Here is a 15,694-nt window from a genome sequence, read left to right on the forward strand (position 1 = left end):
CGATCCATTGTGATGCTTAGTGATTCTCCCGGGCTTCTGATTTCACCAAGTCAGTGGTTGCGTCCAGAAACCTTCTGACGCTTGAGCGACGACCGCCCACCTTCCAAGGTGGTGATTGGCTAGTCAGGCCAGGGGGCGGGCTGACCTCCGTCCGCAGTACCGTCACCAGCTGGCCCCGCCCCCGTATTGGGGCGACTGGGAGCAGAGCCCAGGGCAGCCATTTGTATGCGGCCGCGGGATTGGTCGTCCGGCTCCCGCGAGGGTGAGGCGGGGCAGCGCGCACTCGCGCGTGCGTGAGCTGGCGCGCGAGAAAGGGCCCGGTCACGCTGAGGCTTGAGCGGCCGTCGCCATTTTGTAGGGTTCTCTCTGACGCGGGAGCCGCCGCCGCCGTCGCCGCCACCCGGAGGTGCGAGGGGTTCTTGTGGGTGTGTGGGGAGCCTGAGAGAGGGCCGGGCCGGCCCCTGGCTGACGGGGTTGGCCCAGGGTTAGGGTTTCTCCTCTTGCTGCGGGAGGTCCGGGGAAGACACCGGGAGGAGGCGGGGCCGGGTTTCCGGAGGGGGCGGGGCAGAGGTCGGGTCGAGTCTTTGTTGGGGCGAAGGAACTGGAGTTGGGCCGCTGGGGCGTGGGTGTCCCAGGTTGGGGCAAAGGGGGCCTTTTAATTCTTAGAGTACCTTGAAAGGCGATGCGGCACGGAAGAGAGGTACACAGATTTCCCTCCAAAACCTTGTTACCAGGGACAGTAAGATATATGCCTCTTGCCCCCTGCTTGGACTCTTCTCTTACCTGCCCCCCAAAGAGTATTTTCAGCTAACCCTGTTACCTAAAATGCGCCTCATTTAACGGAGATGATGGGCTGTGCACTGCCTGCTGACACTCGACCTGTTCGCGTGTCACACACAACTCACACTACTCCTTAAGAGTAAACCTTTCCTCCCGCTGTTGAAAACATAATGAACGTCTCTGTGAGGATCTTGATGGTGCCAAGAACTTTGGAGGATTAATCCAAAATGCAATGCACTGAAATTTTTCCCTCCACCCCTAACTTTTGGAAATCTCCTTTCTTCTTTTCCAGGCTCTTGTCAGGATGGTGAAGCTGTTCATTGGAAACCTGCCCCGGGAGGCCACAGAGCAGGAGATCCGCTCACTCTTCGAGCAGTATGGGAAGGTGCTGGAGTGTGACATCATTAAGAACTACGGCTTTGTGCACATAGAGGACAAGACGGCGGCCGAGGATGCCATACGCAACCTGCACCACTACAAGCTGCACGGGGTGAACATCAACGTGGAAGCCAGCAAGAATAAGAGCAAAGCTTCAACCAAGTTGCATGTAGGCAACATCAGTCCTACTTGTACCAACCAAGAGCTCCGGGCCAAGTTTGAGGAGTATGGTCCAGTCATCGAATGTGACATCGTGAAAGATTATGCTTTCGTACACATGGAGCGGGCAGAGGATGCAGTGGAGGCCATCAGGGGCCTTGACAACACAGAGTTTCAAGGTGAACTGCTCTGGGGCCTGGGTGGCAAAACTGAGTGGGGTTTAGCTCTAGACAGAGGCAAGAACACAGGACTGTGGGGCTGGCAGGGTGGTTTCTTCCATTCCGTTTTAGCCGGAAATGATAGAAAGATTGTGTTTACCACGCTTAAGCACAGCTTACTCTTGGAGAAGCAAACACTTCTTCTTTCCAGATTTGCCGAGATGTTCCTTAGCAACTTTGTAGAATTGCAAACGGTGGGTTACTTTATCCTGCAGGCCATCATTCATTTGGGTGCTGTTGGAAGTTTAATCTGCCTGGGCAAATGAGTATCTCATGGGAGAAGGGAGGATAAAGGTCTGTGGGTTACCTGCTTTTTCTGTTATGACAAGGAAGCCTTTTGAGAGTTTCAGTGCTTAGGGTTTATACTCTTCACTGCCTTGGGTGATGGGCTGTGGTGGGAAAGAACAATGAAGACATCTCGAAGAATCCCCATATTATAAATCTGGGTGGTGAATCTGGATTTGGGGGAGTATCTTTTGAATACTCAGGTTTGTTCGGTCTGAACTATACAAGCAGAGCCAAAAGCCATGCCATGGACTATTCTGCTCCACCTACTACTATTTAACCCTAAGGGGAAAAAAGGAAATTTCTAAAAATATTAGGTTGAATGGGAATGATGGTCCTGCTTCTGAGGAGATTCCAGTAAGGGTGTTGTATCGAATTACTTATGTCATTAATAAACATACATATGTTGTCATTAATACCACAAGAGGTTGACTGAAGACTCTCTAGGACTGTGCTAATATGGTGGCCACTAGCCACATGTGGCTATTAAATTGAAATTAAATAAATTTTAAAATTCAGTTTCTCAGTTGTGCTGCACACATTTCAAGCACTCAGAAGTCGTATGAGGCTAGTGGTTAGTGTGTTAGTGCAGGTATGGAACGTTTCCATTGTCACAGAAAGTTCTGTTGTACAGCGCTGTTCTTCAAGTTTTTTGTTGACCCTATCATCTTGTACCGCACGTTTATAGCCGCTTTTCGGGTTCATAAATTAAGACCATTTTTTCTCTGAGTGCCACTAAAAGGGTCGTTAAGAAGTACTTAAGGGTCCTCTACTAAACCTAGAAAACAGAAAAGAGATGGAGAAGAGGAAAAATTGACCAGAAAAGGGTAAGAAAGTTTGCAAATAGTAGATTACAAATGGTGCGTCAGATATCTCTGGCCTCGGCCAGTGTTGTCTTGGCCTTTAGCTACTCTTTAAAGCACAGGGCAAAAGTTGTAGATACTTTCTACCGTGAACTTGTCGTATGACTTTGGACAAGTGTTTTAACCTCTCAACGCTTCATTCTCCCCACTTATAAAATAGAATTAATGATCCCTGCCATACCTCCTTCACAGGATGGTAGTGAGGCTAGAATGAGGTAATAAGATGTGAACGTGTTTTAGCAGTAAAAGCACTGTATGATGAAAGGTGAGTGGTGTTTGCAACAATGAGTGTTTCTGTTAAGGTTAGAAACTTACTTAAAATGTAATAGTTGGCTTTCATTATTAGCTGTTGCACTTCAGACAGCTTTAAAAATATTCTTAATTATTTTCATTTGATGAGGGAGGGGATCGTAAATGGACAGTGTTGGGGAAATGGGGGTTCTCTCTTGACAAGTAACAATTAAAATGTAAAAAGTGCAATTAAACTCAGGTACAAAGTGCAGAGGTATTCTGGTATAATACTGCATGTTCTTGCCTATTTAATGTGCAATTGAATAAAAGGGTAGGGGCCAAAATAAGTATATGGAAATCGGTTAACTGGGGGGAGTAGGCTTGAAAGGAATGTTTGTTTTAATATAGTGAGTTTAATTACTTCAGGAAGCGGATATCTGAGTAACACGATGATCCATGAGTTTTTTTTTTTAATGTCTTTATTGGAAGAAAAGGATCCTTTATTTGGTTTTTCATGTTCTTAGCCTGGGCCCCTGGAAAAAGCACTCAACGGCGTACGGTACGTACGTACAGACATTTTTATAACCAGCTCTGTTTTTTTCCCAGATGACAAGAGAAAGTTTAGCATTGGATAATAAGTTGCAGTTTTACAGAAAATACAATCTAAATACCAGTTTGTCACATTTTTCCATAAAGCCTTTTCAGTCATCTCCTAATGAAGGGGGCCTCTTAAGAGTGCCACTTTGGGCATCTTTTGAACCTTTATTTGTTAATGGCTGCCATAGGCTTCCTCATTGTATGACTTCTGAAAGAAAGCAGCAGAATCTGAGTTTACCTGGGTCTTTCAGGATGTTTCCTCTCCACCGGCAGCAGTGAACTGAACCACTATTGAGTTAGCAAACAAGTTTGCATTGGAAGACCCTAAAGAAGCTATTCCCAAGTAAAAACTCAGGCAGCTGAATTGGGAATGATATGTAAGAGTTCAGATGTTTCGTTTTTCCCCCAATATATAAACAAGCATTAAATTGGAGTACAGTTGTATATCAGCTATATCCCTTGATAGGAGCTCAGCAATGAGGACCCCAAGTTGCCCTCCTCTTTGTTTCAAAACAAAACACTTTTGTGGGGGCTGGTTTTCTGGGAAATGTTGGCAACACATCTCAGTAATGTTTTGGAGATCTCAGAAAATCTTTAAGCTTTTGGCCTCTCCAAAGCCAAAGTGTAGTAGAGTGGTAGAATTTAATCTTCTTTCAATTTTCTTTGGCCTGGATCCTTCAGGTAATAGAGAAGCACAGTAAAGTTCTTATATTATAAGAACTTTAGGGCAGGGCCCCCCCCCCCCCGCCCCCGGGCTCTAATGCCTGATGATCGGAGGTGGAGCTGATGTAATAATAACAGAAATAAAGTGCACAATAAATGCAATGCGCTTGAATCATCCAGACCCCTCCCCACCCATCACCCTGGTCTTTGGAAAAACTGTCTTCCACAAAAAAGGTCCCTGGTGCCAAAAAGGTTGGGAGCTTTAGGGGATTTAAATTAAAAGCCTAGTTACAACCTCTGGAAAGATTATGTGAAAAAAAAAACCTGTCACTTCTGTTGCAGATCTTTTAGTTCTAGGTAAAAAATTTTTTTACCTGAATCCTTTTCACAGCTACTACAGAGGTAGATTTTGCCACAGATGTTTATAAACTTCTGAGTTCCGCTCTAAATCAGTGGTGAAGACTGAATGTATTAATAGAAACATCAAAGTGGGGGCCAAAAAAACTGGGTTTTATTTCTCAAAAAAAATGGACCCATAATCTATAAAGGAGCAAGTTAAATATTTTCCTTAAAAGTGTACCTCTAGTTCTCTGGATTGGCTGTTTTTTAGATTGGCATTGTTACACTGACTTCAGAATTGGAGCACAGTTTGTGTCTTTCACACAGATTAATGTCACCGTGCATGTTTGAAAGCCAAGTTAACTTGTAATCCTCCAGTCTAAATTATAGGGAATTCTACATTTGGGATATAAATTGGGGCAAAAATCCGTGTGTTTCTGTTCTAAGCACAGTTAGCATTTGGCCCATAATAACTTCTAAGAATGGGAGTATCTAAATCTCTGAAAATACTGGGATGGCTAACTGCTGCTTTCAGAGAATTATTGCCATTTGGTATCTGTTGACGGTATCAGTGTTGATGGTGGATGCTGCCTCTCTACTAGCAGCTGGAAGTAAAAACCTGAGCACCTTTGTTTCTGCTAAAGAAAGGGTTTTAAGTTTGAGGCGGCAACTGCTAGAAACTGGGGTGGTAGGAATGTTGGACATTGGGCAGAACTGAGTTTGACTAAAGTGATATTACTGCACTAACCCGCTCCCCTCTCAGGGTCAGTGCATGGCGCTGTTCTGGCTGCCGTCCTGAATCGGGCTGTTTCCAACAGGATGGTGGAGCACGAGGCCTCCTATCGCATAGCTGCATCCAGAACAAGGTCTGTTAAAGAGAGAGCAACTTACTGATCGTGGAGGGGGGATTTGTTCTGAGCCGCCCTTTAGAGTGATGTTCTCTACGTCTGTACTGGCTGCCTTTTGGCTACAATTTGTAAAGCATTGACTTGATCTCCAATGTCTTAGGCAGTTTGGCGCTAAATGCTGCCAAGAATATGCCTTTCTCAAACTGCTTTTAAAGACCTTGGATGCTTTCATTAGTAAGGGTCCCTGGGCTTGATGGTACACACGGCCAGGGCAAAGATTGTTTCTTCTCTTAGCTGTTCCTCGTTCTGGTCATTTTCTGGAAGTATGGATGTGGCTTGTTTGTATGGGTGCCCAGAAGCCTTTAGGCAAATGCTGCATTTTTCTAACAAGTAGATAATCCCCTATAAAGAATTGTAAACTACATAGTAGGATGAAATGCCGATCATTCCATTACATGGAAGCACACTGTCCCTAAGAAACCAGTACTGCTTCAAGATCTAATTCTAGCTGTTGACAGGCCTAGGTCAAGTAGTTTTCTTTTCCACAGTAGGCATGGGTTCACCCTTGCTGAAAAAAGTGGAGGTGGGGTTGAAATGTGGAGGGTCTTATAACAAACTCTTAGAGGTACTAGAGTTGAAGCAGATGATGAGCCAGGTATGATTTGTGTACCCAACATCGCCTTCTGGTGACACCTGCAAAAATGGCTGGAGGAAACAAGATGGACAGCATATTGCTGGGGTTTTTTTGTTTGTTTGTATTGTTTTTGCGGTACGCGGGCCTCTCACTGTTGTGGCCTCTCCCGTTGAGGAGCGCAGGCTCAGTGGCCATGGCTCACGGGCCCAGCCGCTCCGCGGCATGTGGGACCTTCCCGGACCGGGGCACGAACCCCTGTCCCGTGCATCGGCAGGTGGACTCTCAACCACTGTGCCACCAGGGAAGCCCTGCTGTGGTTTTTAAGCTACAGTAAATGCTCAGGCCTTATGTGGCCCTGAGTAAATCATTGAGAGGTAGGATGCTTTCCTCTGGCATAACTGAGGTTTTGTTGGATATTTGATTTGGAAAAACTGTCAGGTTTTGAATGGTTAGAATTAATAATAGTCTTAGTAGTGAAAAGTGGAAACTTTCTCAATTTCTGTGTTGGAGAAGAAAGTTGTGGAGACGGAAGTAGGAGGGAATCCCAGTCTACTGGTGTAAGTAGAGTATTGACTGGTTTCTGAGAACTTAAATTTTCTAGCTCTCGTCTGTTAGAACTTCAACTTCTTTGGGAGGGGATTGCTGAAATAGGGTTGCAGGAGTGTGCGTATGTTTGCATGTCTTTTGCCAACTAGTTCACTTTCATTTTGGGGAGGATAAAGAATGTCAATGAGTTATAATAAATCTTCTTACGTCTATTTCCTCAAGGCAAACGAATGCACGTGCAGTTGTCTACCAGCCGGCTTCGGACTGCCCCTGGGATGGGAGACCAGAGTGGCTGCTATCGGTGTGGGAAAGAGGGGCACTGGTCCAAAGAGTGTCCAGTAGATCGTACGGGTCGTGTGGCGGACTTTACCGAGCAGTATAACGAACAGTATGGAGCAGTGCGCACACCTTACACCATGGGCTACGGGGAATCCATGTATTACAACGATGCGTATGGAGCGCTCGACTACTATAAGCGTTACCGAGTCCGTTCTTACGAGGCAGTGGCAGCAGCAGCAGCAGCTTCCGCGTACAACTACGCAGAGCAGACCATGTCCCATCTGCCTCAAGTCCAGAGCACAGCTGTGACCAGTCACCTCAACTCCACTTCTGTTGATCCCTACGACAGACACCTGTTGCCAAACTCAGGCGCTGCTGCCACCTCAGCTGCTATGGCTGCTGCCGCTGCCACCACTTCCTCCTATTATGGAAGGGACAGGAGCCCCCTGCGTCGTGCTGCAGCTGTGCTCCCCACAGTTGGAGAGGGCTACGGTTATGGGCCAGAGAGTGAGCTGTCTCAGGCTTCAGCAGCTGCACGGAATTCTCTGTATGACATGGCCCGGTATGAGCGGGAGCAGTATGTGGACCGAGCACGGTACTCAGCCTTTTAAAAACTGGAGGTGAGAGTGGGGTGGGTGTGGTTAAGAGATTCCATTTAGTTCCCCAGGAGGGAGACCTGTGCCACATAGAGGAGGCTAAAGCCATCCGTTTGCTGTCAGGACAGTATCCAAAAGGTATAAATTGCATGTTAGTCTTAAGTATTTCTCTAACTTAGGCCAGGGGTTCATTTGGCCTGTCGAGGTTTTAGTTTACAACTCCAACCAACCAACTTGTTCCTTCTGAGAGAACAACAGCAACTCAGTTTGTTAGTGAGAATATTTTTCTTTAATCAAGTGTAAGCAGATCTGGGTTACAGAGACATAGTTAAGAGAACTAACATTTGTTGAGTGCCCTCTTTGTACATTATATCATTTAATTATACAGCTGGCCTTTAAGATATTTTCTTTTATGGAGAAGGGAACTAAGGCTCAGAGGGGTTAAGTCCTTTGCCTAAAGTCACCTGGTATTGAGAGGTAGAGCCAGAATTCAAACTCAGGCGTGCCTGAGTCCAAAACCACTTTCTCTTTCCACCACAAGTCACTGTAGTGTACGCTGAAGAGTACAGGTTCAGGAGTTAATAATGAATGTCACCAGTGAGAATTTAAGCTGTAACTTCAGACATCCAATTTGCTAATAAAACTACTACTTCGGTCATGAGCCTTTATCAGAGGAAACTCTTCTAATATATCTATAAGCCAAATAAAATCCTCTAAATTCTAGGTGTTTAGTTCCAGGATACTTGCCTGAAAGCAGAACGTTTTGATGCCATTGTCCCATCGAGTCCCTTCCTTGTTAGTAATCCAGAGCATCGTGTTCTGTGTGGGCACTTAAGCCGTATTTCTGCATGGCTTATGATGCTGTCATTTAGAGCCTGACACTTAACATTTCTTCCAGCAAATTTTGTTTTTTTTTTTTTTGTTTGAGAGGAACATTCAAGGAGCTAGATAAAACAGGTAATTTTCTGATGTGTGTAAGTCCCATTGATGGTAACCTTGCAATTTTTCCTACTTCAGAAAATGTATAGCAAAGATGTTTGAATGTCAAGAATAACTAGGAGTATCTAGAGATTGATAAATCTCTTCATCTGAGTGGAAATTGCATTATAACTTTCTATTCTCATAGTTTTCCTTGTACCTTGAAATTGACCATCAGTAGAACTGGAGGCCTCGTAGCAAAGTTAAACTGAGTTACCACTGAGTTTTCAGGGTTCCTGAGTACCCTTTTGGTATATGTGTAGAAGAAAACCAAGTGACAGGAATTTGCCCTTTTATGTAGTGGGAAGCAAATATGATGCGAACCTGTGATAAGTTATGTCCTATATGACCATGACAAGACGGATCCCCTGAGACCGCTGTGTAGTGTGTGTTCATGTGCATGAAGAAGACAATCTTACAACTAGTGTAGTTTGCCATTTTACTTTTTTTACTTTTATTGCTGCTGGATCTGCCATGAAGTAGGATATGCCTCTAAAGTAAGGTGGTATCTTCTATCGGATAACTTATATTTCTCTCAGATATGTTCCAAAGTTAAATATTAAATTAGTGTATATTGTGGTCTTTAAAGGGTATTGCTAAGGTATTTTTTAAGTGGTTTTTGACTGCGAGCAGTGGTTGTTCAACTAACCTCTTTTTAGTGATGACTTTTAAAGAAACTTACCTTCCAGGTGTGAACCTCAAATGGACTGAATAACCTTGAGTTGGTTGCAGTCCCAGGAGCCTGATGTTAATGAGGCTGCCAGGATGAAATACTCCAGAACTGTTGGGGATCCAAATTCGGGTCTCACCCTAGCAGAACTGATTCAAGAACGTCACAACTTTTGAAGTCGATTGGCACAGATCAAGACCAAGATTTGGCCCTTTGTCTGTAATAAGTAGAGGAACTTGGTGTGAGTTAACTTTTTTTTTCCCCCAGCCATTGGTGTCTGGAGTTCCCATCATCAGTGGAAGAATTAGAGAATTTAGGATTTCTTCTTTTGATTTGGTAAGGGAGATTTGGTCAATTAAAGGAACTACTGGAATTATGGCTCTAAATCTGTGACAGTATGATATGCAGATATGTTGGAGGATGAATGAACCACTCCTTGATACCCTTTGTGATTGTGATACCCATTTCTGAAAATTTGTTCACTATGAAAGATTAAAAATGAGACAAATTTAGAAGACTGCAGTTGGCCATATTTGAGACCTTGGCATCTTCTGATTGTTCTGGATAAATTATGGTTCTTGATAATATCTGTATGCCCTTTGTTGCAGCAACAGTAGCCTTGTATCACAGAAGTAGTCTTGCCTAAAAGATTGGTGAGAAAGTGAGAAAGATATGTTTATCACCAACACAGCAGTCTTCCAGATAGACTGCTTCTTGTTCTATATATAGCTAAAAGTAAACTCCTATATATAGCCATAGAAGACTCCTAGGTAATTATATGGGTTGTAAGTTTGATCCGGTCTGACTTGGATTTGTTTTGTTCTGTTCTTTTCTTTCCCCCTGGAATACAGGACAGGACCGGGGCCCTTGTACTCGGAGCCAAGCTGCTCTCCAGGCATTGTGTAAGCCTCTTGTGTTGTGCTCTCTTTCAGGTAGGATAATTGCGGACTGAACCCTCGGGCTGCGGTCATATATGAGAACTTGCTCCGCGCGGTCCCCTTTGCCGGGATGTTTCCATTGCTTCATGTTTCAGTAAACAAAGGAGTTTGTGACCAACTATGTTTTCTTTCTTAATTTAATTCTTCTAAGTTGACTTTTCTTTCCTCCTGATACTAGTCTCTGTAGCCTTTCACTCTATTCCTTATGTTCTCAGCCTCTGAGCAGCCCTAGGTAAGGATTATGCTGGCATCCCCTTTTTCCTGTACAGTGGAATCCCTCTTATCTTGCTTTCCTTAGGAGTTGAACCCTTCTCCCTGTCTACCTGCAACATCTCCTTTCCCTTTAAAATGACCATGTAGTGGCAAGCAGCCTTTTACTCTTCTCTGTTAGCTCTGGACTCTAACATTGAAGCTAATCTTCTGAAACTGCTAGGACCATTGGGGTTTTGGTGGTTGTTGTTTTGTTTGTTTTGTTTTTTTATGTCTGACCTGTGATCATGGTACAGCATTAGCTGAAATTTAGCCTTGTTTTACTCCACTTCTCCCCCCTTTTTTTTTTAATATTTTGACAAATAAACATTTCTAACACTTAAGTATCTTTTTGTATTTGTGTGACTGTTATTTACCACCCATATCTTCTGGTTCTTTTTCAGTTGTGCTCAAACCACAAACTTCAGTGACAGAATAGATATCTGAAATTTAGATGTACAAGGAAGGATTTAGTGAGATAAGTAGTATGGCTGCAGCAATAAGTGGAGATAAGTGAGCCAGCATCTTGAGACATTGATAAATATGCTATACCTGGTAGTCAGCTGCTTCTCTCTAAATAACCAGAGCTGCTTTTCCCCTTTTATAGGCCAGCAAACCCAGGTTAGTAGTGATAGAAGTAAGCCCCACAGAGAGAACCCTGCATCAGGAAAAGGCTGAGCCAGAACAAAGGACCTGTCAGATTCTCACTTCGACTTCATAGTACATGTTCATTTAAATTCACAATTTAAACTAGGATTAGACTTTGGCTAAAGTGAATACAGTAGTTACGATGATACGGAGAAACGTGTATTTTGAGCAGAAAAGCAAGTAGGGTATTCATAACTGGCAGTGATAATATTCTGCAATAAAATGTGTCCTCTAGAATTTTTTTTTAAAGATTTATGGACATGCTATTTTTTTTATCATTGCTTAGATCCTCATAAAACAAGTTTAATGATGGACTCAACCCCACTTAAGCTTTATTATATCCTGTATCACATGGTGATATAAATTCTGTGAAGCTTTATCTAACAATCATACAGTACTTTCCCCACATATTTTGTACTTCTTAAAATACTTTTGACATAGGTGAAGCAAAACTTCTTGATTTTGGGGGGTAGGATACAACAATCTGGAGAGGTTAATCTCTCTATGCACACACTCCAACTAGTGATGATGTATATACAATATTCATGTTAGCTCCAGTATTCCCCAAGGAGGCGGGATTGTCCTTGTTTTACAAAAAAGAAGGCAGAGATACTGGGATTTCCTTGTGATTGATCTGCAAGGCAGCGGGCAGAGCAAAGAAAGTATGTACAGCTTTTGCTAGCCTCTCCAAAATCTCTGGTCCTCCTCTGTGCTAAGTTAACATAGAAATTTAACATATCTTGATTTCCGTATCACTGGCAGGACAAGCTAGAAAAAAAATTGGATTCTGCAAAACAGTTTTACGTCACTGTCCAGTAAAACTTTTGGCAGTGTTGGAAGTGTTCTATATCTGTGCTGTCCAATTTGTAGCTGCTAGCTACATGTGCCTGTTAAGTACTTGAAATGTGCCTAGCGAAGCTGAGAAACTGAAGTTTTTATTTTAATTATAATTAGCCACATGTGGCTAGCGGTTACTGTATTGCACAGCACAGTTTAAATGGTAAAGTAAAGACTTCTGTTAGTACAGCTGTTAAGATTCCGCACTTCCACTGCAGGGGGGCACGAGTTTGATCCCTGGTCGGGGAACTAAGATCCCGAATGCTGTGTGGTGTGGCCAAAAAAATTAATTAATTTAGAAAATAATAAATGGTAAAATATTGTAAGTTTCTTAGGAGGAGAAAAGCCTTGAAGAAATCATATAAAATATTTCTCCCTTAGAAAATCCTTTCACTCTACCCAAAACAGATGACACTGGGAAAGGGGTTAGTTTTCAGCCAACATAAGAGGACTGTTGAATAGGAACAAATAGGTTTATTTCTAAACCTCAGTTTAGAAATTGCATGTTGTGGGTACAAAATTCCTTTTATTCACCAAGACCAAGTTGCTCATTATAGACCATTTTAGAGTCCCACTAGGCCTCTCACACTAAAAGCTCTGGAATTCATTGATCAGTGATTTGAATTGCTTCTGGGCCAAGATTTGGGTGATGAACGAGACACGTGATTCCTAGTTGAGAAGCAAACTTTGACCGCGTCTGTCATAAGCACAACAGAGGGACAAGTACAGGGTGCCTTGAAAACATGTAAATAGTGACTGACTTTGGGGGACAGGTTGGGGGGGGCAGTTGCTATTCCAGGTTGAAACAGCATATGTGAAGGATCCTGATCAAGGAAGAGTGTGGTGCCCATTAGGAACCAGAAAGGGAGCTCTGTGGCAGGAGAAATCTGTGTAGCAGAAATCTGAAGAGGTAACTTCCAGCACAGTTCACGAGAGACTTGTGGGCTGTGTTAAGGAATTTCATCTTTAAGACTAACTGGGGGACTCCCCTGGTGGCGCAGTGGTTAAGAATCCACCGCCAGTGCAGGGGACACGGGTTCCAGCCCTGGTCCGGGAAGATCCCACATGCCGCGGAGCAACTAAGCTCGTGCGCCACAACTACTGATCCTGCGCTCTAGAGCCCACGAGCCACAACTGAGCCTGTGTGCCACAGCTACTGAAGCCCGCGTGCCTAGAGCCCGTGCTCGTTGACGAGAGGCCACCACGGTGAGAAGCCCGTGCACGGCAATGAACAGTAGCCCCCGCTTGCTGCAACTAGAGAAAGCCCACGCGCAGCAATGAAGATCCAACACAGCCATAAATAAATAAATAAATAAAGACTTAATGCAAGCTATTAAAGGGTTTTAAGTTTGAAGGTAACAGGATCAGATTCATTTTTCCTGAAAGATCATTGTGATTGGACAGAACAAAAGTGAATAGCATTACACTCCAATGTTCATAGCAGCATTATTTACAATTGCCAAGGTATGGAAACAACCTAAACGTCCATCAACAGATGAATGGATAAAGGAAGATGTGGTATATAAATATATGTAATAGAATTCCACTCAGCCATAAAAAATGAAATTTTGCCATTTGCAGCAACATGGATGGACTTGGAGGGCATTATGCTAAGTGAAATAAGACAAATACTGTATGACACCACTTACATGTGGAATCTAAAAAATACAACTAGTGAATAAAACAAAAGGAAGCAGACCTAGTGATAGAGAGAAACCAACTTGTGGTTACCAGTGGGGAGAGGGAAAGGAGAGGGGCAGTACAGGGGTGGGGGTGGGGGGGAAGTGTTATAGGATTATATGAAATTGTGTGAAACTTTTGAAAATTGTAAAGCACTATTGAATTTAAAGAATTCAATTTTTAAAATACTTTTTAAAAGTTTAAAAGAAGTGAATAGTGAGATTTGCCTGATATGTAACAGAGGTCTCTCCCCTAATCATGAGGCCGATAGAGTTGATGTTTTGTTTTAAAGGAAGAAAAAATACCTCAAAGACAGGAAAACAACCATTCATAAGGAAATGTGATTCAAGGGGGCAGCGTTTAAATCCTGAGGCTGACTGATCAAGCCTTTACAGGGATGGGTTGTGCCTCTCCCACTCTAACATTGCTGAGCACCTGTTGCGGGCCAGGCCCTACCTAAGGGTTTTACACTAGGCACCACTGAATGCTGAAGGGCAAGGGAGATGAGATAGATCTCAAGAGATCTTAAGAGATGAGAAAGTATGACCAAAACAGTAACTGCTATAAGAAATGTAGGGCTTCCCTGGTGGTGCAGTGGTTAAGAATCCACCTGTCAATGCAGGGGACACAGGTTCGAGCCCCGGACCAGGAAGATCCCACATGCCGCGGAGCAACTAAGCCCGTGCGCCACAACTACTGAGCCTGCACTCCAGAGCCCACAGGCCACAACTACTGAAGCCCACACACCTAGAGCCCGTGCTCTGCAACAAGAGAAGCCACTGCAATGAGAAGCCCGCACACTGCAACGAAGAGTAGCCCCTGCTTGCCACAACTAGAGAAAACCCACGCGCAGCAACGAAGACCCAACACAGCCAAAAATAAAATAAATAAATTTATATATAAAAAAAGAAAAAGTGTAAAAGCATTGTGAGAGTTCAGAGGACAATTATTTATGCAATCCTACCAAAACTCTATAGCTTATTCTCGGTGCCTTAAGATTAAAACTCTTTTTTTAATATTTCTCTCCTTTGAGATGAGAATACTTATCAGTAGTCCACAAAGAGGGTGAAATGTTTGTGAGGGATGAAGGCCGAGAGGACATCCCTGGCCCAGTTTGGAGAAAAGAAAAAGCTAGAATAATACCTGAGGCCTTCCATCTCCATGAATTTCTTCTTGAGCCGTCAGCTATTGGAGGTGGGGTTCTGGGCACCACTCAAGCAAGGCCCAGCCACAGCAGCAGCACTCTGAGGTACTTCAGGTACAAGGCAAAAGAAACCGCAGACTGACTCAAACACTGCAGCTGGCAGAAAAGCATCCAGATTCCCCCAGGTGGTGTCTCTGAACTCCTGGCTGTTACTCAACACCTTCCTTAGGGCAGTGGGGGGAAACAAACAGCTACCATTTGCAGCAACATGGATGGACTTGGAGCCCGTATCACTGGCAGGACAGTCTGGCAAACGCTCCAGCCTGGCAAACGCTGAGACCACTGCAGCCCAAACCCTGCCTCTTAGGCCTGTGGCGGACTCCAATCTCCCCTTTCCTCCAATCTCTGGCCACACGATGAAGTTAGACAGTGTGGCACAGAGAGATAAGACGCCCTCAGGGCACTCGATGCACTGCACAGAGCTTGTCCACAGGGCAGGAAAGGGTTTGCTGGCTGCAAGGTAGCCCAGGAAAGGGAAGCAACGTGCCTAAGATTGGCCTCATGGCTTGTCAGAATTTGGCTCACAAATCTGGGCCTGAGATGAAGTGTCTCTGGCATACCTGGGAGGAGAAAGGAGGAAATAAAAATACATTCCTAGGAAGAGCTGTCAGCTTTGTCAGAGGAATCCACCTCAAGGCTTTCTTAAGATCAGGGCTATGCTCTATTGCCAAGGAGAACCGAAGCGCAAGAAATGACAGTTCAGTCCCAGGAACCCACAAAGGAAGAGGGAAAGGTCTGGCAAGATGATTTCAGTCAGCAGTGTCTTAGGTTTGCAGGCCCTCTGAGGATCCAGGCCAAATTTAAACCGCACAACAGCCCTACAGATTTAATGACACCCATTATCTCTACTAATCCACAAGAACCCAATGAGGTAGCATCCTTTGGCTCCCCTGGTAATTAAAGCAACTGAAGTTTAGAAAGATTAAATAATTTGGCCACCCTCCCCACAAACACACAGTGGTGAGGAAAAAAGACCCCCGATTCCTACTGCCTATTTACCACAGCAGAAAGCCAAAGAAAGAAGCTACGAAATGGAGACGAACAGTTGGCAAAGGCACCCGGCAGTCCTAAGGC

At 44.1% G+C, this 15,694-nt stretch overlaps 1 protein-coding gene across 6 annotated transcripts; it reads left to right on the forward strand.

The window, feature by feature from the left end:
• Positions 1-267: 267 nt before the first annotated feature.
• Positions 268-10,600, forward strand: LOC101280771 (RNA-binding protein 4B). Of its 6 annotated transcripts, none has more exons than XR_004475806.2 (5): positions 570-700; positions 1,073-1,496; positions 6,764-7,440; positions 9,084-9,305; positions 9,916-10,600. XR_004475806.2 is itself a non-coding variant. In XM_049714195.1 (4 exons), exons 2-3 carry the CDS (start codon positions 1,085-1,087, stop codon positions 7,429-7,431), a joined length of 1,080 nt encoding a protein of 359 aa, XP_049570152.1. In that variant the 5' UTR covers positions 268-406; positions 1,073-1,084; the 3' UTR covers positions 7,432-7,440; positions 9,084-10,600. The 6 variants fall into 6 exon arrangements, 4 of the variants coding, with proteins under 4 accessions (XP_049570152.1, XP_033258209.1, XP_012391559.1 ...); XR_004475807.2 differs by having other exon boundaries at positions 9,997-10,600; XM_049714195.1 differs by lacking the exon at positions 570-700 and adding an exon at positions 268-406 and having other exon boundaries at positions 9,084-10,600.
• The last annotated feature ends 5,094 nt before the right edge of the window (positions 10,601-15,694 follow it).

This window comes from Orcinus orca, chromosome 8, assembly GCF_937001465.1.
Source record: "Orcinus orca chromosome 8, mOrcOrc1.1, whole genome shotgun sequence".
NCBI classification, from domain to species: Eukaryota; Metazoa; Chordata; class Mammalia; order Artiodactyla; family Delphinidae; genus Orcinus; species Orcinus orca.